Source organism: Hippopotamus amphibius, chromosome 4, assembly GCF_030028045.1.
Source record: "Hippopotamus amphibius kiboko isolate mHipAmp2 chromosome 4, mHipAmp2.hap2, whole genome shotgun sequence".
Classification (NCBI taxonomy): domain Eukaryota; kingdom Metazoa; phylum Chordata; class Mammalia; order Artiodactyla; family Hippopotamidae; genus Hippopotamus; species Hippopotamus amphibius.
Window position 1 is genome coordinate 83,311,370 of NC_080189.1, and position 27,893 is coordinate 83,339,262.

The 27,893-nt window shown below is 42.1% G+C and overlaps 1 gene segment (V, D, J or C); it reads left to right on the top strand.

Annotated features, from left to right (window-relative positions):
• Positions 1-7,653: 7,653 nt before the first annotated feature.
• LOC130851412 (T cell receptor gamma constant 2-like) lies at positions 7,654-25,200 on the top strand. The segment is given in 8 exon segments: positions 7,654-7,696; positions 7,824-8,126; positions 16,080-16,142; positions 18,439-18,768; positions 21,230-21,289; positions 21,621-21,668; positions 22,432-22,479; positions 24,631-25,200. Coding segments are annotated over 8 exon segments (1,038 nt in total).
• The last annotated feature ends 2,693 nt before the right edge of the window (positions 25,201-27,893 follow it).

The following is a 27,893-nucleotide window of genomic DNA, read 5'->3' on the forward strand; positions in this document are numbered from 1 at the left end:
CTATTTCTTCATTGGCAAGAAGTGGTGTAGGAAGTATAGAAGCCCAGAGGGGAAACATGCAGATGACTCCACGTTTCGTGCAGCTGATTTCACCGCCGGGGCCCTGCTAGGCAGTGTCTCCTGAGGTTTCCAACTCCTCTGCAACTTCCTTTCTCAACTGGACCTGGGCTTCTCTGGCCTGGGAGGTGCAGAGAGGGGAGGGCCGTGGGGGTGGGGGTGCAGCGTGAGTGGCAGCAGGAGGGGGCTGGTGTGGCTGAGGGTGGCTCATTTCCTCAGGCTTCTTTGTGCAAGTGCTCTGTCAAATGTGGTTGATTTGTGGAAAATGCTCAATGTCAAACTGGCCCCTGCTGGTTGGGACTGTGCACGGGGTAGCTGGGGTGTCACAAGGAATCAAGAGCAGTTAAACCACAACCAACTTTGCTCGCTTTCAAAGGGCCACAGCTAATGGGAGAAAATATCCTTCCACACACGCATGTGGTTCTCATCAAACACTCTAGGCTGTGGGGCGGCTTCCCCATTACTTCCGTATGCAGTTCCTCCAATTAGCTCTTGGGTAAGATGGGAATCTTATATTCAGGGTGCTCAGATGCTGCACCTCCGTCCACGCTCCTGACTCTGCTCTGGAGGAAAGAGCAGACAGGACTCCTTGCAGCCCTAAGATCACCCCTGACATTCCACCAACCACCTGTGCTCTTCCATGATCTGTGATTCACTGAGGCTGGTACTTCTTGGTTCCATTTCCTCAGTGTAGATGGGGTGACACAAGACCCCATCCCCTGAACCCAGTGACATGGACAGGCTGCAGATGTGAGCAACAGTGCTGGGCTTTTTCCCTCATGAGAACAGAGATACGGAGGCCCTGGGTTGACCTGTGCAATTGAATGTCAGGTACTGAGTCACGTAAGTCCCCTTAAGAGGACAGAATGACTTCAGAGTCATCCTGAGCAAGGTTTACTCGGGGACAGTGAGTCAGATGACAGGGTGACGGGTGAATAGCAGGGGGCTGTCAGCAAGGTGAGCATGAAGAGCAGGTGTCCCACCCCCTCCCCACCCAGCAGGTCCGGAGCGGGGACCCAGGCCCTGGACCCCATCCGTCCAGTCCCAGAGGGAAGCCACGGCTCTATGGCTGAGACCAAGGCTTCAGCTCTCACCGTTGACCTCACAGCACTTTCAGGTCACATCCTTCATTGCTCTTGGTCTCTGCTCTCAGAGCCAACATCTGGGGGGAGGGGGTCTTGCTATGTCCTACTGGTCCCGCCCTGAAAGTCGGGGGAGAGCACCTTCTCAGGTTAAAGTCACACACTGGTGTCCGGCTCAGGCCCAGCTGTGGTGGTGTAGAGGCGAGTCCACTCCTGAGACAGGACGTTCTCACTGTGATGACACCACTGCATTCCTGAGGTTTAATCCAAGGCTAGACCCTGGAGCTCTGCCTCCCCCTTTCTGTATGAAAGGATCTCTTCCTGGTTAGGCCCCAGCCTCCAAGGCTGCCTCCAGCTGCATTGCTCTGCTGTGGCTCATTCTTAGACCAGGCACATGTGGAGTTGATTGGATCTGACAAATGGCCCATTTCCACCCAAAGCAGCACCATTTCCATCACACACAGGGTCATTTTTCTTGAATGATGCAATAAAAAATGAAAGAAAACTGATAGACATGCTGCCTTCCCATGAAGCACTGGGTTGAATATGCCTGCTTCACCAAAACAGCTCACAGTATAATTGAGTTCATTTCAATTCAAACTAGCTAAACACAAGGGAAAATGATGGCAATGAGTCCATAGAGTGGGGCCAAAATAAGAGTGCTCAGACTATATTAGAGGATATGTTGAAGAAAAAGATTATTTCACAATACATAGTACAAAATGTCTGGAACTTTTCGTATGTCTTCACAATCCATCTTGTCTTCCTGTTGTGATTCCAATACTTTAGGCCAAATGCAAACTGCAATACAACAAAAATAAAACTAATCATGTTGATATGTTCATATATATATATATATATATATATATATATATATTTGGTTGTAGAAGAAGTGCTGAGTATTAACCACTGGGCCACAGGGAACCTCCGATATATTAGTTGCGTTACTTTTTACAATTGTACAAACAGAGCGTGCACATGAGTTAAAACCACAAGGGAAATGTAGGGAGTTAAAAAAGAAACACAAAAGGAATCTGAGACATGAAACAAAGAAAATCCATTCTGCAAATCAAAATAAAAGGATATTTTTGCTTCCAAAGAAATGTTACCCTAATATATTAAGGGGACTTTTGATTAAGCATAAAGCGCAAGAATTTTCTGCAACTGTTCGTTAAGACATCAGACTCAGTCGCCCTGAACACAGGATGGATCATAATAATATCCTACCAGCCACAGGCAGCGACTAAATCCCCATGGATATGATACCAAGTCTGCGAGGTATTACAATCAATAAATTCTTTATTAGCCATTTAATAACGTCAGCAGTGGACGTCACCATTTCAACTTTCAAAAGGGAGATCCCCATCTCCAGTCTTTTTTCTTCCCTCTGGTGACTTTCATTGAAGGTTTTTCATACTTAGAAAAAGAACACAAAAAATATTTGAGATGTAGCATGAAAAGGCAAAATGCTACATGTTAACTATGCTTTTTTTTATAACAAAGTCTATGTACTGAACATGGGCTGTAAAATAGACACTGACAAGACCATGGTCGAAGCCACCCAATAACGTATTCTGAAATATTTTTGAAAAGGATCTACTCTTCACGTGCCCACATTTTTGCTTTATGTGTGAAGACTGCTGTGGAAAAGAGAGGCCCAAGTGGGTTGGGTACCACTGATGCAGGGCAGGGCCTCCGTCTGCCGTGACCATGCTTGCCTCTGCCGGCCTGTCTGCCCCACCTGCTCTGAGTCCGTCTACTACTTTTCCCTGCCCTTTAAAAAAATTTTATTAGTTTTCAGTGATGATATAATTGACATAAAATGTTACATTAATCTCAGTCGTATAACATAATGATCCAATATATTTATATATTGTGAAGTGGTCACCACAATAACATCACTCACTATACATAGTTACAAATTATTTTTTTCTTATGAGGAGAATTTTTAAGATCTACTCTCTTTTTCCTTCTGTGGTTAAATAATTAAGCAGAGTTGCTGCTACTACAATTGAGTTTATTTGCTCCTATTTCTGAGGTTGAAATGTTTCCTTTGATGATTGAAGGGACTGAACAGTGTGCCCTGACCAGAGGCACATCTGGCCCCAACTGCTGTGACTGGACCACATCTGTCATCTCAGAAGCTCAAAAGCACACCAGACACATCCATGCAGTGCAAAACCAGAGCGGATCCTCATACCAGACAGGCCGCATGAGTCCCAGCTCTGCCCCCACAGCTGTGCAACCTTGGACCAGTCACACACACTCAGTCTCACCTGCCTCCGTGTAAGTGGAGACAATGACAGTAACAGCCTCCCAGGACTGCTGCCCTCGCCACTCCCAGAAGTTAGGGTTTGTAATTAAACCATGTCTGACACGGACACGTTCTGGCTACTAAACAAAAATGAACTAAGTCATCCTTCTTTAGACATTTGGGACTCGGAAATATTTTTCATCCTTCGAAGATTTATACCTATAAATGTTTAAAAAAATGCTAAAAGAAAATTTCACATTATAAAATGTGTGGCTTATAATCACAACCATATTCGTGAAATTTTACTTTGAATCTACTCAAAGAAAGGCTCCATATTTAACTACTTTGTCATCCAGTTTCGTTTTCAAAGACTTACTTTAACAGAAGTAGTTCTCATTGTCCTAAAAGTGGCTTTTCAGTGTTGTTCTTTTCTTAGGCTTCTGCTGCAGATCCTAGGTGGTAGGGAAGGGGAAGGAGAGAAAGAACTGAATTCCATTATAGTAACAAACGATTTCTTTTAGATTACAACATACATGCATGAAATGTTAAATGAGAGATACGTAGGTTTAATTCTCTAGACATGTAGGTTAAGATAACTGTAAGTGTAAAATAAAATTTAATTTATTTCCTGTAGGAGGAAAAGCTTTATAACAGGATCTAGCAAGTGCACTAATCTGTCACAAGGGATATCACATATGTTCTTCTAAAAATATTCACATAGACCAAGAACTACCATCCTCCTCCTCCTCCACCTCTTTACTCACAAGCTTGCACAGGTTTTTCAAATGCAAATAGTTTGGACTTTGGTACAAGTAATTTGAACGATATATTTTGACAAAGGGTTGTATTCAGTTAGTGAGAGAGTGGCGAGTGCTTCCTAATATGAAGACAAGGCCGACGGGCACCCTCGTGTGCTGTTGCCAGAGACCCCTCAGTGACACCCATTCTTGGTCACTGTCTCCTGAGCCTTATCCTATTGTTGGATTTTACCCCAGCAACCACTCAGCAGTTATTTCCAAATCGCATTGTTACATATCTATTTAATACATGAATATATTGTTATAGCAACTAATGCATATTTCTGTCATTTTCTCTTTATATATATTAACTTTCTGCGTATTTTCCCTGTCTATCTATCTATCTATCTATCTATCATCTATCTATATATTTATCTATCTCTCTATACTACTGCTGTACAACATGCTGTATAACAAACACCCCAAAGCACAGTGACTTAAAACAACAACTGTTTATTAATCCTCACGTGTTCACGGGTCAGCCAGGCTGTTCTGTGATCTGGGTCAGACTTAGCTGAGGACCAGCCCAGCCCCAGCCAGCCCATCAGCTGACCGCCATGTGACCTGGTAGGGTGGCCTGCGCCTGGAGGAATCAGCTCTGTTCCAGGTGGGACTTCATCCTCCAGGCCTTGTTGTCATGACAATGCTGGGGATGGAAGAGAGCTGTCAGAAATTCATTAGGCCTGTTGACGTCTAGACTCAGACCTGGAACCCCATCCCTCGTGGGGAAAGACACTGCACCCCTTGATTGAGGAGCTGAGGCTGCACATTACAAGGAGTGAGATCCAGTCTGGGAAACTTGCAGTGAGCACATTTGGCCTCACTTGGAATGTCTCTCACCGAATGCCACTAATCCCCATGAATTTGGGGACTCAGAAAAATAAATGGCAACAGGTAGTTTGAAAGAGGAAACCATCAAGTGAGCACTACTGAACTGATGGGGAGTTTCCCTTTTTGCCCTCGGGTCTCCCCTGGCCTGGACCCAAAGACAGCCTGAAGCCCGTATGGGCACCAAGTGTGGACAGAGGGAACGGAGTCAGAGAGCCCTGCTCTCTGTTTCTCTGTCTGCTTCTTTCATCTTTTCCTGTTCTCTCCCATCCCTCACCACCCCACACCCACATCCCACCCAGGCCACCCCAGTGTCTGTGAAAGCAGCAGTGCCTGCATCAGAGGCTAAATCTAGAGGGAAGAGGACCTTCTCCCTCACAAGGGAACCTGTGGTACCAAGAGCACGTGGAGAAACCCAGTGGCTTTTGTTCTCTCTTTATCCTCTCTCTGCTTGGTGTCGAAGGCAGACACAGGTGCAGGACATGCACAGCAGAGCAAGTATACTAAAGCCCACTTATCTGGTCCAAAAACCAAAGGGAGGGTTCCTGTGAGTTGGACAGTGTTGGAGAGATTGCAGAGAGGAGGGAGATTAAGAAAGAAATCTCATATAATGGTATTTAACAACTAGGATCAGCCCCTAGATGCACATGCATAAATGGGACCAGAAGCAGAGTTTGCAAACTGATCTAAGTGTAAACAACCACCTGGGTCGTAGAATGGCCACTGGTGGTGCACACAGTGCCATGGGAACAGTACTGCAAAGGCTTTGAGCACTGCACTATCTGGACCTGCCCATCAAAGGCAGGTGGGAACTTACGTTCCGTAACTGGGTCAACTCGCTGCTAACAGAAAAAGTCCGGACTCTCCATAGTATTTAAGCACTGCCTAGAGCCCAGAATGTACATTCAGAATGTGCAGGATATAATCCAAACTTACTCAGCTTATGGAGAACCAGGAACATCTCAACATCTTAAGGTAGAAAAGCCAGCTAACACAGACACTAATCCTAAAATAGCACAGATGTTGGAATAACAGAGAATTTAAAGGAGTTACGATGACCATGGGCAGAAATGGAAAGAGAGGAGGAGAGAGAAGGTAAAATAGGTAAGAGAGAGACAAATAGAGAAATAGAAAAGGAAAGACAGGTGGAGAGACAGGCAGGTAGAGAGATAGAAAGAGTCAGAAACAGAGATGAGGAAAGAAATCGTAAACCAGAGAAGAGGTAAAGAGAAATAGAGACAGGGAAGCAGTCAGAGCTGGAAAGAAAGAGAGTGACAGAGAAACAAAGGGGTGGATAGCATAGGAAATAGAGAAGATCTGTGGACAAAGAGATGGAGAGACAGAGGGATATAAGGAGAGGAGCAGTGGGGAGGTAGAGAAACAGAATGGGAGAGAGGAAGAAAGCCGGTCAGGAGACAGAGCTGTAAAGCAGTCAGGAGAGCTGTCTAAACGCACTACATAATTAGGGCCACATAATGTTAATTTTATACATATTTATAAATATATGTTTATATTTATTTTTATATATATGCCACAGCTACTGTATCTATTCATCTGCTGATGGGCCCTAAGGTTGATTCTATGTCTTGGCTGTTAGAAACAATGAACATAGGGGTGCAGATATCTTCTTGAATTAGCGTTTTCTCTTTCTTTTGACAAACACTCAGAGTGGGATTGCTGGATCAGGTGGGACTTCCATTGTTAACTTTCTGAGGAGCCTCCGTCCTGTTCTGCACAGTGGCTGCACCATTTACACCCCCACCAACAGCGTACGCGGCCTCCCGTGTCTCCACATCCTCGCCAACATTTGCTGTTTGTGTTATTTTAGATGGCAGCCATTCTGACAGGTGTGAGGTGATATCTCATTGTTGTTTTCATTTGCGTTTCCCTGAATTTCCCATAAACAAAAATATTTTCTTTAGTTTATGGATGTTGCAAATATTGCAATCTGCTTCCTTTTTTTTTTCACGAACTCTGGAAACCCTTTATGAGGCAGATTTTTACTTAAGGATGAACATAAATCCTCTATCAAATTGGTGTATAACACATGCACACACACAAACACACATCTGTTTACTTATAAGGAGAGTCAAATGGAGACCAACGTAACTGATTTTAATTTCTTATAATAGGGCGGGTTCACTTCTTACTGGACTTGCTGGTTGTTGCCTCAAAGTTTGCTTACAGCTGTAAAAGGAAACATAGTTCAGGAAAAGAATATAAAGACAGTTCATCACCAGACAAGACCATGACAGCAGCATGAACACTGAAACTCTGAACTTCAGGGCACTCAGCCCCATTCAGGACTGCTCACCCCACTGGGCAACAGGCAAGCTCTATCCAAATTTTACACCACGCCCCCGCCCCCACCCATCTGATGCATCTGCTTGCAGTTCTGAGCTCTCAGTGCTCATGCTTCTCTTCTCCAGGGGGAAGGGAGGAGGGGGACCTGCTCCCAGCCTGCCACAGGGGGGCCCTCAAGAAAGGGGTTGGTGCAGAGAGGCGGGCTCCTCCCCAGGCCTCCCCCAGCACCCACTCCCTCTGGGGTCAGCGAAGTGCTCTTTAAGAGAGCTCCTCACTGAGTCCCCTGCCTGTCACATCTGCTGGGAACCCAGTCTGGCTCACTGCCCCAGACATGCTGCGGGCCCCAGCGCTGCTGCTGGTTCTCCTGGCTCCTGGTGAGTGTGCTGCCTGGGTGCTCACGGGATCTTTCTGTATTTTTTGGCAACTGGGGGGGTGGGCAGTGATACTAAGAAATCACTATTTCCTCTTCCTCATTATTTTTTGTTGCTTTTCCCATTGCAGTCACTCAGGTATCTTCCAACAGGGTAGAGGAGAAGATATCAGTCACTAGTGAGACTGGGGAGACTACTTCAATCCCTTGTGATCTTACACAAGATGCCAAGTATATCCACTGGTACAAACATCAGGAGGGGACAGCACCCCGACGCCTTCTCTACTATGACGTCTACTATTCAAAGGTTGTGTTGGAATCTGGAATCAGTTCAGGAAAATACGATGTGTATAAAGGCACAGGGAGGAGCTATACATTTTTAATCGCAAATCTGCAAGAAAGTGATTCTGGCAAGTACTACTGTGCTGTCTGGGAGAAGCACGGTGGTTCAGACTTCCTGTACCCTGCACGGGAAAGTGTGCTTGTGGCCTCACTTCCTGCCCCCAATTCTCTTGACTCTGAGCAAAGAGAAACCCTGAGCTCAGTGCCCATCCCCCAACACTTATATTCCTTCACTTCCCACCCCTGCCCCTGACAGCCATAGTCTTCCTGAAGCCAAGCCACCCTATTCAGGCCTCAGGCCAGCAGCTGGCAGGCAGCATGTTCTTTTAACTCCCCCAGGAGCTGCTGGGGTGTATTCAATCTTCACTTTAGGACACACAGGGCACCTATGATTGATCTATTGGGGGGATATTTAGGAGAACACAAGGGAAAGGTGAGCTATACTGCATCATTTATCTGATCATTATCCAGAGAAAATGGCCGGGGACGGAGTGTCTTCATTACTGAGGAATATGAGGGATGAGAAAAGATGGAATGAAAACTTGGACTTCCTGAACCTCAAGCTGATATCTGACGTATCTTTTGGACAAACTGCTATTTTCCTCATATAATCAACCAGGGCATGGCTGACATCGTGAAAGTGTAGGAAAAAAGTGATTTCTATACCTATGCCAACCATTGTAATCTATGCACACTTTCTTGCAAAGTTCAGCCCACAACCAGAACTCTTCTGTCTTCAACAAGTAAAGCCAAATGTTCTCTCCACCCTGACCCCCTCTGTTGGCATGGCCAAGTCCCAAACTGGAATGAGTCTTAGATTATTTTTTCTCATTTTCAAGTTGGGGAACACTTTGGGTGAACAATGGAACAATGAATAGTTCCCGTTTCAATTGAAAAGTCATATAGGAGAGGGTCGTGGCTGCCTTACTGGGCTACATTTAAGGATGTAAAGTTCATACTGAAGTACAGAAATGCCAGCGTCATATATGTATGGTCTCTTGTGTCTCGGATCCTCCACTTTCTACCAGAGCAGTGTATCTTAAACTGTGGTCCCTGGACCCCTTATATCAAAAGCACCTGGGTTGGAATAAAAGTGCATCTTCTGGGTGGCCCCCAACATTATGAACCCAAATTTGGAATGAAAGCTGCAAATGTGCATTTTTCAATAAGCTCCATAGCTGATTCTTATTCAGAATGATTTTTAAGAACTGCTGCCCTGGAGGTAACAGACAAAGTGACATGTTTCCCTCTGCATTGGGCTGGTTCCCAGCCTGACTCAGGACTGCATTCTAGAATGAGCTTCCTCCCAACCCAGAAACCTCTCCTTTCTTTTTGCCCCCTTGAGTGCTGCTGCTCTACCAGGTCTACATTTCCCCATGAGACTCCCACAAGCACATGTCGAAGCTTCAGGACCTTCCCACTTCTGTGAGTGCAGGGAAGAAGGAATTGGACAGTAACTGCACTAACTTTCACCTGCCCCTCTGTACCAGGCACCACGTATTTTAACTATTTTGCAGCTTTAAGGAAGACTGAAATGACATACATCAAAGCAAGTTCCTTTTTGACCCACCTCCTAGAATCAGGGAAATAAAATCAAGAATAAACAAATGGGACCTCATGAAACTCAAAAGCTTTTGCACAGTGAAAGAAACCATAAACAAGACTAGAAGGCAACACTCAGAATGGGAAAAAATAGTTCCCTACGAAACAACAGACAAAGGATTAACCTCCAAAATATACAAGCAGCTCATGAAGCTTAATACCAAAAAAGCAAATAACCCAATCCACAAATGGGCGGAAGATCTAAATAGACTTTTCTCCAAAGAAGACATACAGATGGCCAACAAACACATGAAAAGATGCTCAACATCACTCATCATCAGAGAAATGCAAGTCAAAGCCACAATGAGGTATCACCTCACACTGATCAGAATGGCCATCATCACAAAATCTGGAAGCAACAAATGTTGGAGAGGGTATGGAGAAAAGGGAACTCTCTTATACTGTTGGTGGGAATGTAAGTTGGTACAGCCACTATGGAAAACAATTTGGAGGTTCCTTAAAAAACTACAAATACAACTACCATATGATCCAGTAATCCCACTACTGGGCATATACCCAAAGAAAACCATAATCCCAAAAGAAGCATGTACCATAATGTTTATTGCAGCACTATTTACAATAGCCAGGACATGGAAGCAACCTAAATGCCCATCAACAAATGAATGGATACAGAAGATGTGGCATATATATACAATGGAATATTGCTCAGCTATAAAAAGGAATGAGATGGAGCTATATATAATGAGGTGGGTAGACCTAGATTTGTCATACAGAGTGAAGTAAGTCAGAAAGAGAAAGACAAATATTGTATGCTAACTCATATATACGGAATCTAAAAATGGTATTGATGAACTCAGTGACAAGACAAGAACAAGGACACAGATGCAGAGAATGGACTGCAGAACTCGAGGTTTGGGGGGGCGGGGGGTGAAGGGGAAGCTGAGACGAAGTGAGAGAGTAGCATAGACATAGATATACTACCAACAGTAAAATAGATAGCCAGTGGGAAGTTGCTGTATAACAAAGGGAGTTCAACTCGAGGATGGATGATGCCTTAGAGGACTGGGACAGGGACGGTGGGGGTAGTTGAGGGAGGGAGGGAATACGGGGAAATGTGCATAAAAACAGATGATTGAACTTGGTGTACCCCCAAAAAAATAATAAATAAATAAATAAAATGAAAAAAAAAACACACAATGTGATGTGAAAAATAAATAAATAAAATATACACTTTTTATTAAAAAAATAAAAAATAAAGCACATTGTTAGGTTCTAAAAAAGAAAAAAAGAAAGACTGAAGCATAAACTTATTGTTATTTATATTTTCCAATGTCATTTAGGCTTTGTTCTGAATTTTTATTTCTGTGATCCCCTTTGAATTGAAATTTTGTGTATTGGGGAAATGCACAGAATTTCTGCAGAGAATTTTTTTATGCAGTGAATTTTTCCTGACTTCTGAGTTCTAGGAATTTTTTTTTACAAGAAAAATAGGCATAACAACTGTGTAGAGCAAAGAAAAGCATCAAGATGGAGGACAAAGACATGCCCCTTGAGTATCGCCCTTGGTGCTGCACTGCCCCATCTCACCCTGCTGGGAAGGACAGAAATAGTCTCCACAGGTGGATGGAAAAGAGAGTAAAGGACTTCCAGCTCAGTCATGGGCACTGAATTGAGAAGCTGGTGGGACCAGTTTCTTTGCTGGACTTCTTCACTGAAATTCTTCTGGACACACCCCCGACCTCACTGGCAACAGTCTGAGAGCCGCTCAGAAATGGGAAACCCTTAGTGATGAGAACCTGAGCATTAGGGCCAATGGGGGATAGGAGGTCACTGTGCCCCAGCCGAGAGAACAGGTTCATGGAGGAGATGGCCACCATATTGCAAAAGTTCACAAGTGAATCAAGGATTTTTGGAGGCATCTGCACAGATGTTTGACCTACTATGCAATTCAAAAATTGTGATGGATGGTGTCCTATTTCACCTCCGATACCCCTTTCTCTAATATACATACATAGATGCCCACACAGGACACACAGCTACTGTGTTCAACATTCTCAGATTCAGTCTGTCCATCAGTTAAAGGGATGTAATAAGTGTTCCCACCTCAGAAGATTGCTGGATGATTCATTAGGTAAACACAGGTAAAGAACATAGACCCGTGCCTGTCACGTAGTAAGAGTTCATTAAAAGTTACTACTAGACATTGTTGTCTAGGGCCTGGGCCCTGTATGAAGAGGATACAGATGAGACAGACAGGAGGCCTCCCTGATCAGTTTTCCTCCCAGGACCCTCTTGGAGACCAGACAGTTGAAAGGCAAAACCGCAGCCTTGGCTGAGATGGCCCCATGACGCCCTGCTTCCTCTGTGACTGCCTGGAGCACCTGGCCATGGCTGAGCACCAAGTAGTGGGCAGACCCTGAACTTTGCATCATCTTTCTGCCTTAGGTATTATCATCCCCCCTTCTACATGATGAATTTGGGATTCAGAGACACCCTCTAGCCTCCAAGATCACAAAGGCATTGCTGTTAGAAGAGAAGGAATGTGAAGCCAAGTATGAATGTCATTTAAACTTATGCTTTTCCTCCGACACTACACAGAACCAACAAGAAGTAACTAAAGGACAAAGAAGAGAAGGGGAGAGTCAGGGTGATCTGTATATTCACAAAGATGCAGAATGTGTTCCAGCGAATGCATCCAAGGAGGGGGACTTCCCTGGTGGTCTGGTGGTTAAGACTTCACCTTGTAATGCAGGGGGTTCAGGTTCCATTCCTGGTTGGGCAAAGAAGATTCCACATGCCTCTCAGACAAATATACATATGTGTATATATATACATATGAAACAGAAGCAATATTGTAACAAATTCAATAAAGGCTCTTAAAAATGGTCAACATCAAAAAAATCTTTTACAAAAAATGTATCCAAGTAGGAAACTTGATCCTCTGATGGAAATGGTTGAAACAGAGAGAATTCCTATCTATTGGATAAAGAATGATTAAGCAATATAACAGCTGAATCTTTGTGCAAATAATGGTAGGAATTGCACTAGGCTATTTACTAAGTACCTCAAAGGAAATACTGTAGAATTAAACTAATGATTTGTTCATCTCCTGTAATCAGAAATTAATGGACCATTGAGAAGACTTTGTGGAGCCAGAAGATTCAAATAAGCTTACGGCCACATAAGAAAGTGAGAGGGTCTACTTTTGTCACACAAGGCAAGTTTGAACCAGTAAGTAGGATCAGTAAAATAGCTTTCGTAATCAAGTTTTCTATACTGAAAGGACAAATCTTTGGAAAATAGCATCCCAAATATTCAAACATCCCGAGTCTCGCTGACACAGGAAAAAATAGAAATTTTGCACCCAGCTTGCTCCTTGCCCATGTTTGCTGTGAGGTGGGTGGGGTCTCCGTGATGGACAAGGATGGGTGTGGCTGCCCCACAGCCTTGACCAGGAAGCTCCATCACACAGTCTGTGCTAGGATTTTAAAACATCTTTCTCTTCACTTTCAACCTCCTTAATGGTAATTTCATTTATCACCTGTGAATTCCTTAGGAGCGCTGATAAACCTGTTAATATTTATTGCACCAACCCTTGGTCATCCCCACTCTCACTGCTATAACCTGGCTCCTCAGCTGCCTCTCAGTGGCTCATGGCGACCGTCTCTGAAGCACGTCTGCTTCACTGGGATTGGTCCCCTGACCCACCCACCTTTCTGCTCTTATATTACCTTCCTAAAGCACAGATCTGATCATGTCATTTTCCTCCCTACGACCTTCAGTAAGTCCTCATCATTAATTCGTTCAAAAAGTATTTATTTTAAAATGCTTTTAAAGGTAAAAATTCTCCAAACTGCTCCTTGCTAAAAAATAAGTATTAAGTAACAATGTGTCCTGTCCTCTTCCCATTCCAAGCTTCTCTACTCACCGACAAAATTAATCTCCGACTTGTTCTTTCTAACTCATATCTCCAGAGGCTTTTTAATATAAGCCTAAGTTAAATGGTATTTTGTAGAGAGCTATTTTTGTTTTCCCAACAGATAATCAATAGTCCATATCTAGTTTTAAAATAATTTTTCATTGCCCTACAATTTAACATGTCTTATTATAGTTTTATATCAACATATACTTGGAGCATTTGCTGGAAGATTTCTGTTTCATTTATGTTTCAATATTCTGACACGATTATCATATTAAGTCAGGACTTTTGCAATAAAGGTTAAGATCTGCTAAACCAGGGACTTCCTAGGTGGCCCAGTGGCTAAGAATCCACCTGCCAATGATGGGACACGGGTTCGATCTCTGCTCCAAGAAGATCCCACATGCTGCGGAGCAAGTAAGCCCGTGCGCCACAGCTACTGAGCCCATATCCCGCAGCTACTAAAGTCTGCGCGCCTAGAGCCCCAGCTCCACAACAAGAGAAGCAGTGCAACGACAAGCCCAAACACCACAATGGAGAGTAACCCCTGCTGCCCACAACTACAGAAAGCCTCTGTGCAGTAACGAAGACCCAACACAGCCAATAAATAAATAAATAAATAAAATTTATTTAAAAAAAGATCTGCTGAGCCAAATGTCTATTCATTTATTCTTTTTTTAATGTTTATTTTTTAAATATTTTTATTTATTATTATTATTATTATGGCTGCATTGGGTCTTTGTTGCTGCATGCCGGCTTTCTGTAGTTCTGGTAAGGGTGAGTTACACTTTGTTGCGCTCAGTGGTCTTCTCATTGTGGTGGTTTCTCCTGTTGCAGGGCATGGGCTGTAGGCGCTCGGGCTTCAGTAGTTGAAGCACATGGGCTCGGTAGTTGTGGCTCGCAGGCTCTAGAGAACAAGCTCAGTAGTTGTAACCCACAGGGATAGTTGCTCCACGACATGTGGGATCCTCCTGGACCCGGGATCGAACCCGTGTCCCCTGCATTGGCGGGCACATTCTTAACCACTGTACTACCAGGAAAGTCTTATTCATTACTATTCTTAAGAAATAATCTTCAATATTTTCATATTTATTCTACATATTTCCATTTAATTCAACTTAACTAGCTCACAACCAACCCTTACATCATTGAACAAAAATTAAATATTTTCTTAATTCTGATAGGAATTATACTCAATTTCCATACATGAATTTAGGAAAGATGAGCATCTTTATGACACTGAGTTTTTCCTTCACAAATATGATATGTGTCTTCATTTATTCAGGTTCAATTTTATGCCCTTTAGTAAAATCTTATACTCTTTCTTCTTATATTTCTTGTATTTTCTTATAAATTTAACGAAAGATTTTATAACTCTTTGCTTACTCTTTGGCATTTTACTGGTTAAATCTTTCATGGATTTTGAAAAATAGACCACTCCTAAAGCTCCTGAGAATTCGACCCATGGTCTTAGAAGAAGGAGAAACAGAGCACAGCGTATCAGAGTGGTACTGAGTGTGTATCACTCAAATCTCAATTCTCACATTAAAAAAAAACTTTCTAAATGATTTTTATCCTGGTCTCTCTTCCTCTTCTGTCGTGTTGGGGGCTGTGAGCTGCTGTGCATGGACCGCTGCCCACTGTGACCTCCTCGTATTTCATTCTCAGGGCAGAGGCCCTGATTACCTATGGAACTTAGGTGGCACCCAGTGGCTCTGGAGTGGCCGTGGGGATACTCAGGGCCTGTGCTGTCTGGGTCCTGGCAGATGGACAGCTCATCTGTACTCAGAGGAGGCCCCAGCTGCTTCTGGCAATTTCTTTTTCTCCTAATCCAAGAAGAGTGGCTTGAGATTACAGAACAGCCTCCAAGAGCTTTCTTTCAACATATCACACAATTGGCTTTGTCTTCAAGTTTTAGTTTAAATGAGGCATCTATTATTTCAAAGGAGATAAAATTCTACAAATTTCTTTCTTTATCCTAGGAAAAATGATAACTCATCACAGGACTTATTTTCCCATCTTGCATTGCCGTGATATTTCCCAATGATGGAGAACTTTGTTCTCATTTCTCAAGCACACTTGTGACAGCATATTTGCATTTTCAGTTACTGAAGACTTTCATCCTTTTGAAATACATTCCCAAATCGCTCATGGAGCAGCCCTGATGCTTGTGAGAACAATAGGGACTTTCTTTGATGCAAACTTTGAGCAGTTTCACAGAGATGAACACCTGGAAATAAAAAAAAAAAAAGATCTTGATTCTTAGAAACCTCTTCCTGGAAATTACGAAAAGCAAGTGGTTAGCCAGTTGGAACCAATGATCTCTTCTTTTCCTGTTTTTGTCCCTTTCTTTGTTTAATAGTGTTTTCCAGGATTACTCCTCCACGGAAAGCAGATATTTCAGTCCATTTAACTGAGGAAAACTTATAAAACAACAGATGCCAAAGAAGCTATGTTCAAGGACTTCCAAAAAAAACCCGGAAGGTCAAATTGCCAGTGCAAACTGCCAGTCCCGACGTGAATCTAGGAGAAGGCGGAGATTCTTGTAGGGGCTTTAACCAGTGTGATAGCTCAGGCTGGAGGAAGACATTTGGGAAAGCGACTGAGATCATAGTAGTTCCTGCTGGTAAGTAACTTTTTTCAATGTGTAACTTAGACATGACAAACTGACAGATGCTTTTGAGAAAAAAAAGTAGGATTTCCCTTCTCTGACTGCCAATTCTTGGCCTCAGCATATGAAGAGCAATTTTGCAGCTACTGGTCAGTGTATATAGAAAGTAAACTACATTGTAACTGATATATTCTCTGCTCGGAGGCAGATTGACGTTCTGCTTTGAAAATACACAGACACACACACACATACACACAAAAAACAGACTCAGGCAAGATATTAAAATATTTTGACAGCCATGTCTGTTTTATTGCTCATTTATGTTAAAATATTCTTACACCAAAACATATTTTGTCATTAAATTAGTATAAGTTAGTGGTACAAGTTCCTTGTCTTGTACACAGTGTATTAAATAAGAAATACTTCTCTTAATGACCTCTTCTCTATGGTTTGAGACAAAACACAGTGCTCCTTTCTCCCACTATCCTGCAATACTACATTATTGGTTTTCATGTCATTCCTGAAAGCAATGCATAAAAATTCTTATATGAAATGAATATAGAACATCGAGAAATCCCTACTCTTGTTACTCTAGCTTCTTACAGGGAGGCTGAGATCAGTTGACATCCATGCAGTCACATCTCTTGTTACATTGCCTGGATATGAACCAGTTTTGTGGAATTTGTGAGCACAATGAGCCATCTCTGCTCCAAAGTTCATGAAAAGGGTCTGCACGGACCCACGTTCTATGGTCTGTGGCTTCCAGAGAGACAGCAGGTCTTGGATTGATAGGCTTGCTTCTTTCTTAATTGATGTGATAGTTGTTCCATATAAAATCCATATATTTTATCGGCTAGAAGAATTTAATAAATGCCAACAAACCATCCCACTAAAGAGAATTTTAATATCAGCTCCTATTTACTGAGAACCAGACAGCTTGATTTGTAGTTTCCCTGCCCTATCACAGTCCTCAACAGAAATCCTCTTCTTCCCATTTCACAGATAAGGAAACTGAGGTTTAATGTAGTTCAGTTACTTGCCTAAAATCACCTGACAGGATACATTGCAAAGTTGAGGATTCAATAGCGATATGTCTATTCCAAAGTGCATGGTCTGCACCGTTATGTGATGTTAGAAATATTTAAGTCATGTTTTTATATTCTGAGTGTTTGCTGTTCTGAAGCCTGACCTTTTAAATGGATACTTTGACTACTCAATATTAATAGTTTATAACTTGTTTTAGTGCTCATGTGTGAAAACAGTGCTTCTGCTCCTCTTTTGTGATTAAAGACAGATTTATATTGCACTCTTGGCAAAGAACTGTCTCTATACATGAAAACCCTTTTTGAAAGGAGATTTAAAAGATTCAGGCAAAATGGTGAGAAAAGATGAAATCATACTCGCAATGTGTATGAGGTAGACAGGAACAGATGTAACCCACTCAGCCCAGGCAGAGCAGGGACAGCTCTGCAGTTCTTGACAATTCATGCCTTATGTGGTTTGCTGAGAGTCACATCTGTGTCACAGTAGCAGGGTCAATTTCTCTATATATTTATGTCAATATTGAAAAAAATCTGGACACACTCCTGAAACAGGCACAATTCTGCTTTAATTCTGCATATTTGCAGAACTAGGACTTGCAGATGTATTATCTGATTCCTCATGCCATATTGGAGTTAGAACTCACTAAATTACCAACTCCCAGGACAGAAAAAGAAACAAGCTATAATACACACTATTTGTCATTTGATTTAAACTGCGTGTGTCTGAAATCCATTTGAGAAGCCCTAAAATAAAAACACACCTCCAGGCAGGGTAAGAAAGAAGCACAGAAGATCAAAGGCACTAAGGGAAGCAAAAAGAGAAAGGCCTTTGATGATCTAGCAGGAATCACACGGTCTGATTTTATGCCCAATGGTAGGAGAGGTATGTATCAGTCTATCTGTATAAAAAGTGAATAAAAATTTTTAAAAAGTTGAAAAAATATAGTGGAATAATACTTTTAATTCACTGATAAAGAGGCACATCAAATTTTCCAATAAGATACGTTTTTCCCACCATACAATTAGAAAGGCACCTCAATGCAGGAGTCTTTAGAAGGAAAATGAAGTAAAAGGGGGACATGGACTTCAACATCTCTTTCATAAAATGTAAGGTGTAACCACCTCACAACCTACCGTGTATGACGGGCCTGTAGTTCAATGGCAACTTTTCTGCCTTTTACTGCTTATTAGGTTGTTCCAAACCACACAACATTTGTGTTTTTTTCTGTAATAACTGTTTTTAATTCGCATTTCATTTCTCCCTACAGGTAGAGACCTTGATATAAACATGCCCCCCAAACCCACTGCTTTTCTTCCTTCAATTACTGAAGTCAACCGCGATCATGCTGGAACATACCTTTGTCTTCTGGAGAATTTTTTCCCTCATGTGATCAATGTTTACTGGAGAGAAAAGACTGGCAACAAAATTCTGCCATCCCAGCAGGGAAACACCATGAAGACCAGTGACACGTACATGAAGCTCAGCTGGCTGACCGTGACTGAAAGCTCCATGGATAAAGAACACGTATGTGTCGTCAAACACGAGAAAAATAGAAAAGGAATTAATCAAGAGATTCTTTTTCCTTCAGTGAATGAAGGTACGTGAAAAGAAATATAAGCATAATCTCCCAGAGCATTTTTTTCATACCTCCTCTTCTGTCAAGCATTAATGAAAACCAATCATAAATCTTTCTAAAATGTGCAAATATTTCCTCGCAGAATTAAAAAAATGTAAGCTTTGAAACATAAAAAAGAAAGAGAAAATCTTGCTTAAGCATTGTCATCTTCCAAAATATTAACGTCACCATGAGGTGTTTTGGGTTGTTATATGGTTTAAAGGAAATATCCTACATGGAAGCAGCTAACAGCTTAGCACACTGTAAACACACGAGAGAGACTGCACTGTTGATGATCTTAGTTGATCAGGAAGTAAGAATAATTATACATCTTTTATGACTGTTCTATTCATCAAACAAAGTCATCTCACTTCAATCTTGCTTTACTCAAACTTTAGTCCAGAAGCCAGTATTAAACGTCAAAATTGGTGTTGGTGCCGGGACCAGATTGCAGTCAAGAGAAAGGGGAATAATTTGACTACTGCACTTTTACTATGGTCCACAGTCTTAGGTGTTTAAGATTTGTGTTTTATACACCAGTGTAAGGTAAAACGCTGTAATTAAAGACTGGGTGATTCTAAAGTGTAGAGACTTACCCCCATGCTGCATAATGAATGTATTTGTTGCCATTGGTAAATGCATCTCAACACACTTTGATTCAGCCCTAAGACGTGCGAGGCCTGGAGGGGTGTGTGGGTGAACACACTCTGAGGAATTATGGTCCCAGGAGGATGCACTGCAGTAATGAGAATAAGCCCTTTGTGTAATCACTCAAAAGTCCTGAATTGCTTAAATTCCTGCATGTTAACACAACTCACCAAGGTCCCAGGGCACCCATAAGAAGGAATCATTCTGGATGTTTCCTGTGGTTAAAAAGCTCTTTTAAGCAGTGGGAAACAAGCCCATAACAAAATGTGCATAGATGTCCTGTGTAGCAGTCTGAATTTCTGAAGGAAGTCTTTTACCTTCTTTGACCCTTAGTTTGTCCTATGATCAGATTAGGTTCAGACATGTTCCTTGGCCTTTTCCTGGGGCTGCGATGAAGGGCAAATGAAATAATGTCAGTGAAAACGCTTGCTTTGGAAAACATGCCATAGATGCATTCATTGATATGGTCATCGTATTTTTTACATCCTTTCATAAAACTCTTTAAAAGTAAGATTGCAAAATACTCCTAAATTTCTATAGTAAGAAAAACAGGGGAAGCAATACACAAAATGCTAGTTCAATATAACTACGGGCTTAATTGTCCTTAGATTTTCATCTTTCAGGTGATCAGGGAAAAAGAAGAAAGTAAGTTTCATTGTTAGCATAAAGGAGACCAGTTTGAGTTTATAATGTGTTTCACTTGGCACTTAACTGGTCAGATAAATGTTCCCCACGGGCTACTCATGGCAAGAAAGCTACTAAGGGCATTTCTGTTAACTTCATTCTACAGCAGATTTCTAAGGATGAACCAAAATGACTATTTTGACTCTGTTGCCCTCCATCCAACAAACCATTATCTTTTAAAAAAAATGTTTTACTTCTATGTATGCCTTTTTAAAATTGTATATAAATACAACTCTCGCCTCAGGTTTTATATAGTCAGAGGACTTTAAATGTGACTTTTTCAGTCCTCGAAAAATTACACTGAAATGCTGAGCTCCTATGATAATATCGTCATTGAATACTTAAGAAGAGAAGAATCATCTAAGAATACTTAAGAAGGGAAGCTGTTTTTAGTGTTCCCAGTGGTGGAATTCTGTTTTCTCTCCATAGATTAATTTGTCTGCATTTCTATGGATTCTTTTTACAAAGTACTTTCCACATGCTTTATCTCATTTAATCCCCCACAAGGATCCTTGGAATGCTGGCTCTACCATCATTGGTATGAGTCTCAGCAAGTTACTTACCCTCTAATTCTTATTTCCTCCTTTGTGAAATGGGATCCTCCAAAATACATGTCACTCCAGTGTTACTGGGGGATTAAAGGACATATTGCATGTGAAGAAGTTAAGCGAGTGCCTGGCCCAGGAACAATCACTCGATGGCTACTAGCCTTATTAAGATTGCTTTCCTTATCCCCACAAACACCAGAAGTGCAGAAAATCCTGTGCAAGAGTAGTGGGTGCTGGGGATACGGCTGATATAGAAAGATGTGGCTTTTCAAAGTATTTTTCCTAGATGGGAAATTTGTCTAAGCCCGACGCCTTCAAACATGAGATTCTGCTGTGGATTCTGGGATTGGACGAATTTGTTTTGATGAAGAATTAATGTACTGAATTCCATAGAATCAGACCAACTCTTCCTGGAATTGCAGGGCTCATATTTTTAACTAGTGTCTCTTTGTCAGCAGTTTAGATACATGTGTGTGTGTTACAATAACACACATATAAACACATGTGTGCCATCAGATAACGGGCATGAATATGTGACTAATACTTGCTCTCATATCTTGTAGTTGTTGCTTCAGTTGTCACTACTACGGAGCCTCCAAATGATTGTTTGGATGATGAAAGCAGTAAGTTTTGGCACATGTTTGCCTTTATGTCATGCTTCCGTCTTTTTTTCCCTGCTGATCAATTTCCCTTTGGAAGTTTACCAAACCAATCACCTGGAACTGTGGGGCTCATCATTTTCATACTTTTAATGACTCCTCCTCGCTTTCTCTGTCAGTAGATTATATACGTATACATGTATACACACATATATATACACACATACATTATACACACACACACACATGGACATACAGACAGACACATATATATATGCATATACACACAGATATATAGACAGAGTATAAAATAATAGGCATGGATGATTGATAATATTTGATATCATTTTTCTAGAACGCACTGCTACTGATTCTAGAAAAGCTTGTCCAAGACATGAAGATGGTAAGTTTTTGAATATATTTGCCTTTATTTCATCCTCTAGCATTTTCCCCTCCTAATCAAATTATCTTTTTATCCTCCTTGGTTTATACTGGAAAAGACCAATTATTTCTGGAATTGTGGGGCTGATTTTTAATAAATAAATAAATAAATAAATAAATAAATAAATTTATTTATTAAAATAAGTTGGGTCTTCATTGCTACACACGGGCTTTCTCTAGTTGTGGTGAACAGGGGCTACTCTTCGTTGTGGTGTGCAGCTTTCTCATCTAGGTGTCTTCTCTTGTCTCGGAGCATGGGCTCTAGGCACATGCTTGCAGGCTCAATAGTTGTGACTTGCAGGTTCTAGGGCGAAGGCTCAGTAGTTGTGGCGCATGTGCTTAGTTGCTCTCCTGCATGTGGGATCTTCCCGAACAAGGCTTGAGCCCGTGTCCCCTGCACTGGCAGGCAGATTCTTAACCACTGTTCAATTGGGGAAGTCCAGGGCTGATATTTTTAATCAGTTTATTTTCTGTCTCTCTGTTGCCAACTTATAGATATATATAATATACATGCACATATATATATACACACACACGTAAATATATAATATGGTATATATTAAATTATATATAACCTATATATATTAAAATATACAAAATATATAGATTATGAGTTAGTGTATATATCTTGTGTATGTACATATGTAGACACATTCACATATACATATCACACTGTCAAAAATAGGTATGAACAATAAACTAATACTTGCTCTGCTTTCTTCTAGAAGTCACTGTTGTTAGTTCTACAAAAACGTGTCTGAAAGATGAAAACAGTAAGTTCCTGTGTATCTTTGCCTTTATCTCATGCTACAGCACTTTTTTCCTCTGTATAAACTTAACTTTTAAACTTCCATGGTTTAAGATGGAAAAGCCAGACTGGATTTGTAGAAACAGACTGAGTGATATTTTAAATCGGTATACTGTCATTTCCTAGGAGTCATCCTAACACAGAAAATGTTGGTTTTTGGTGTGAGATAACTAAATTAGAGGGTGCAGTGCTGGGCTCCAAAGTATTTAAACAATGGATTTCATTCATTAGCCTGGCTTTGTTTCTAATGACCAGGGAAACATGATGTCTCTTTGCTTCTAGATATTTTTCATCTGAGGTCACTGCTCGTAGCTAATATATGAACTGACAATTAACGAAAGCTTCCTATACGGAAGGCATTGTGCTGTTTCTTGCATGCATTTTCTGTTTAAAACTCACTATGCTCCTATGAAGGGGTACAGTACCTCCCCTCCCGCACACCACCCACACTTGCAGATGAGGGCAAGACCTTGAATTTAAGTCCTTTCTACGTAGCCACAGAGCTCCATCTGGGGATGCACCCAGCCCACATGAATCAACGGTTCAGACCCTTCCTCAGTTCTCTGCTCCTCCTCTAAGATACAGACAAAGAGCAAGAATCCCAGCGCCAAGGCCCTGGGACGGGATGGACCCATGGGTGGGGGTGTACATGCGTGGGCTTCTGAGAATCATACATGGCACTTTAGACTTTTAGGTCTTTTATTTATTCCCTATATGAAAATGGGTAAATTCCTTACGTTTTTTGAGCAATACTGTCCTCATCTGCCAGTTGGGAACAATTACACCCAACTCAGTCATTGCAGGGTTAAGGTCACATGTGTGGAATATCTCCCATAGGCTATCCGTTTAGCTGGCACAGAATCAGCACTAGTTGGTTGTCCCCTCTCCCTCCCTGAAGGTCCTACGTGAATTAAAAGCACTGGCTCTGGCCCTGCTGATCCCTCCTCGGTTCCCAGGATCAGGGGGCCTGGAGCTCAGCTACACCTGACCCGACCCAGGGCAGTGAGTTGTGAGCGCATCACCTCCTGAGATCCCTTTCCACACCAAGTGCTAGTGATTCTGGAGTTCTCACTCTATGAAATAATGTGCAGAAAAGGGAAATTTCCACAGGAAGAAACTGGACCTTGTGGTCCATTGAGTAGCCAAGTCAGGCCCATCATCATTGTTGTTAATTTTTTCTTGACATCATATATTTCTTACAAAATTTCAAAGGAGACTAAGTGCAATTATCCCATAACATCAGAGCCACCCTGAGAGACATTCAGGACAGCCAGGTGAGGCCTGGGCTCCTAAAGTTTCTGAGAATTTGGGTTGATTGAGCACTTTCTTCCATTCTGTACCATCTTGTCTTTACTAACCCCCACCCCCACCCCACTGTGAACCCCAGCAGATTTCCATGCATGTAACCGTTGTAGGAATCTCATTGATGCACGACGTGTAATGGCTCAGATGCTTCCAGATCAGCAGTTCAACCTGATGTTTATGCTGAGCCTTTTCATGTCTGGGGTAGTTATTGCACAAGGAGATGCTGGACGACAGGGTGCTGAGAATGTATTCTTTAAAGTCATGTTGCTGGAATGAAATGCGGGTTCTGGCACTTTCTAAATGTATGACACCAGGCAAATTCGTTCTCTCCATCCTCAGTGGATTTGTGAAGTGGAAATGAAAATAACAATCTCATAGACTATTATAAAATGAAGTAGGATCAGAGCTTTGCTCACAAAGCTCTCAGAATAAGTGCTTGGCATTTGGATAGGGATTAAGGAAGATTAGCTGTTATCACTCCTTACACACATGGTGAGGGTGAAGAAAATGCTAAAAGCTCTCAGAAATTCTTTTTCCTCATTGGACTCATCCATTAAAAACACAAACTTACGTTTTTAATATTTAGGAAGTTTCTAAAAGTATTTAGCAGAGGTTGTAAACTGACTTGACGTTTGAGCTGGAGTCTGAGTTGTCCTGGTGGTGGTGGTGGTCCTTGTTTACTTTGGGGTTTGGTGTTGGGGGGGGTGTCATGTCATAGTAGGTCATCAGAAGTAAACAGTTGTGACCTCTTCCCATCACTATGTCCTTCCCTTTCAAAAGAACAGGTAACTAATGAAAGCACTTCTCTTAGACACCCTGCAGCTGCAGCTCACCAGCACCTCTGCCTTTTACACCTACCTCCTGCTCCTCCTCAAGAGCGCCGTCTACTTCGTCATCACCACCTTCTGTGTGTTTAGGAGAACAGCCCTCTGCGGTGATGGGAAGAGCTTCTGACAGAGGGGGCCACGGAGGGGTCACCGTTCCTGCATCATCTATTGTCTCTGAACGTGTCTGCTGAGGATCCAGCCATGCGTGCTTCCTTTCTGGGTTTGGGTTATTTCGAATAATATGTACATTTTTCGATTATTGTGTAAGGGTTAAACTGCTGGGCAAGCAGACAGCTTTACTCTGCAACAGGGAATTCTGCCATTACTCAGGGGCAGGGCCCAGGGCTGGTCCAGGGGAGCCTCTCCCTCCTCTGTCCCCACAGCCTCATCAGCTCCTCCTGCCCCCGAGCCCTCCTGCCCCTGAGCTCACACAGTGGGCAGCTCTCGTCTCCTCCCTCAGCGCCTCCACCCAGACCACGGCCCCGACCCTCCCTGCCACACACCCTGGAGCTGCCAGCTTTGCTACTTGAATTCTGTACTTTAATTTTCATAAAAGGCACAAAAAATTTAAAACTATATCAAAAGTCCACTTTTCTCTGTGTGTAATTTAATTTCATGAAGCTAATCAAGGTAAGACACAGCAGGACAAACAGAGCTATCAAATCAGTGTTGATTCTAACAATGGTCACACCACATCTCTAAGTCTTTCCCTGAGATGGTGATTTTGGTGCTTTCTTTGGGGCACTGGCTCCAAGGGGAGCCACAGCCACATGAAGGTGCCCTGGTTCCTTCTCTGTCAGGGTCACCAGATTGAGACTCTCTGGTTTGGGATGTTCCTATGGTGACAGTGTAACAGCCAGCATGACTCACCCTGGGTGTGCTCAGATCTGTACTAGAGTCTCACAAGCACGGACTCCTGACCCTCACATGAACCCCATGAGGGTGGAGGAGCATCAGGTGGAGGGTGAAGCACGCAGACTCTGACCCCAAGGGCCTGGGTTTGAATCCTGTGTCTCTATTAGTATCTGTGTGACCTCAGCAGCTACTGGAACTCTCTGTGCCAGTATTTCCTGGTCTGTGTAATGAATTTAATGATGCTTGGTCCATGCAATTCCTCAACAACATTACCATCTTCTATCGATAGGTCTACTGTAGAAATAGTGGATTCCACACAAACACTGAACCACCAAGAGTCATCTCTAATCGCATTCCTCACAGACAGGTTAGATCTGGATGGAACAGGGACCCAGCCTCTACTGTTCACCAGGTAATCCTATCATTCCTCCAGGAATCCTTGGAGGAAAGTATAGTTGTAGTCCACAGGTTACAGATGGAAGAGGTTAAGTTATCTGCTTGTCACAACTATTTTGTAAATAGTCGTCATTTAGAGCTGGGTCTCCCTGATCTCAGATCTTGTATTCTGCTACCTGGTACCTCCAGTTCACTGATAAGAAGACCAGATCCCAGAGAGGATAGGAAATATGCCAATGGTTAAACACAGAGCAGTGCCAGAGTCCATGGGGCCAGGTGTGCCTGCCTTAAAACCTGCTGCTTTTTTCAGTATACGCGGAGCTCTCTTATTATAACTATGAATAAATGATTAAATAGATAAACAAACATAGAAACAAATAACTAAATACATACATAAATACATAAATAAATAATCTTAGAAGAAAAAAGTCACTGAGGTCCACACAGCCCAAGCATCAGATTTTAAAAAATCCTCCTTCAGTAATTCTAATGTGCAGCCTGGTGGAGGCATCAAGTGACTGAAGCAGCCCCAGCACTGCCAGCTCAGGTCTCAGGCAGCGAGGAGCCAGCACAGAGCTCACTGCACAAGAGTACGACCTGCTTCACCCGGAAAGAGATCTCACCATCCACTTATCCATTTCCTAAGGAAACAAAATGTATATACTAAGATTTGTGTGCCCGGATGCCCATCGAATGCAGCACCGTTTATGGCAGCCCAGATTACCCCAAATGCCCCATAAAATACCACAAAAATAAACTGAAGGATGTCATATGACAGACTAGTATGCATCTTCCAAAAACTGTAGATTATTTACAGACATGGGACATTAACCAGGAATTGTCCTGCAAAAAATTATCTGCATAACAGAACCCTCTAAAAATTGTTAGGTAATATGTTTGCATGCATTCAAAATCAATCAAAATGCTTCAACCTCGCTTCAACCAGTGTCCCTACCTCCTGACCTCTTGGGAGTCATGCTTCCGTTTTCTCTGCATCCTTCTATGTTTTAAGAGCAAATATGAGTGTACAGATGAATAGATATGCATATATATATATTCTAATTCCCTCCATTCATACTCACATTTCCTATACAGTATACACTGTCCTGCACGTCTCTTCACTTATACAACCTAGGGTCCTCTCTCTGTCAGTGTCCAGAGATGCTTCGGCAGCTGCACGATATCTCCCTGGTGAGTGTACAATACTTTATACATTCATTACCACCATAAGACACCACTGGCTTATTTACACCCTGTTGCTATTATTTATAAATGCTGAGATTAGAATAGTGTTTCTGTCACCTTGACCTTGTGTATTGGTCATTTTGATAGTATGGCCAACTTGCCCATGATGGACACAGCACCATCCTGCGCCTGTACCACAATGTAGGTGATTGTAGGGAGAGGGCTGCATTCAGGATTTTGCTGAGCAGACAGGTGAAAAATAGAATCTCACTGTGTTTTTAATTTGCTTTTCTCTTACCGTGAGTGAGGATAAGCATCTTTTCATATATTCAAAGTCTTTTTATTTTCCCTTTCTGTTGAAATATAGTTCATGTGTTTTAACTATTTTTTTCTATTGAGTGACAATACTAGCAAGGAAGATGCTCATTTATCTGTGTGTCTGTGTATGTCTATAGGCACAGACGGAAAAGGGGATGCTCGATTCATGGTAGAAGGAAAAAAAGAAGTGATTGTATATTTTTCTATTTCCTCTCATGAAACCTTTTGCAAAAACTCTTTTCTGTACCAAAATTAAAGCCCTGTCTCATTTACGATTAGGAAGCCTTTCTGTTTTTGTTTCTTTGTTGATAATCAGCTTCACGGACAGAGAAACAAGTTTGTGGGAAACGGAACAGAGGTTCCCAGTCGAAAACAAAAAAGACCAACCGGATATAAGATCGATGAAATCTAATTTAGACCAACTTCTTGGTTCTCATGAATTTCATCAGTCCTCTTTAGACAAAATATGCAGCCCTCATCTTACAGATTTGGA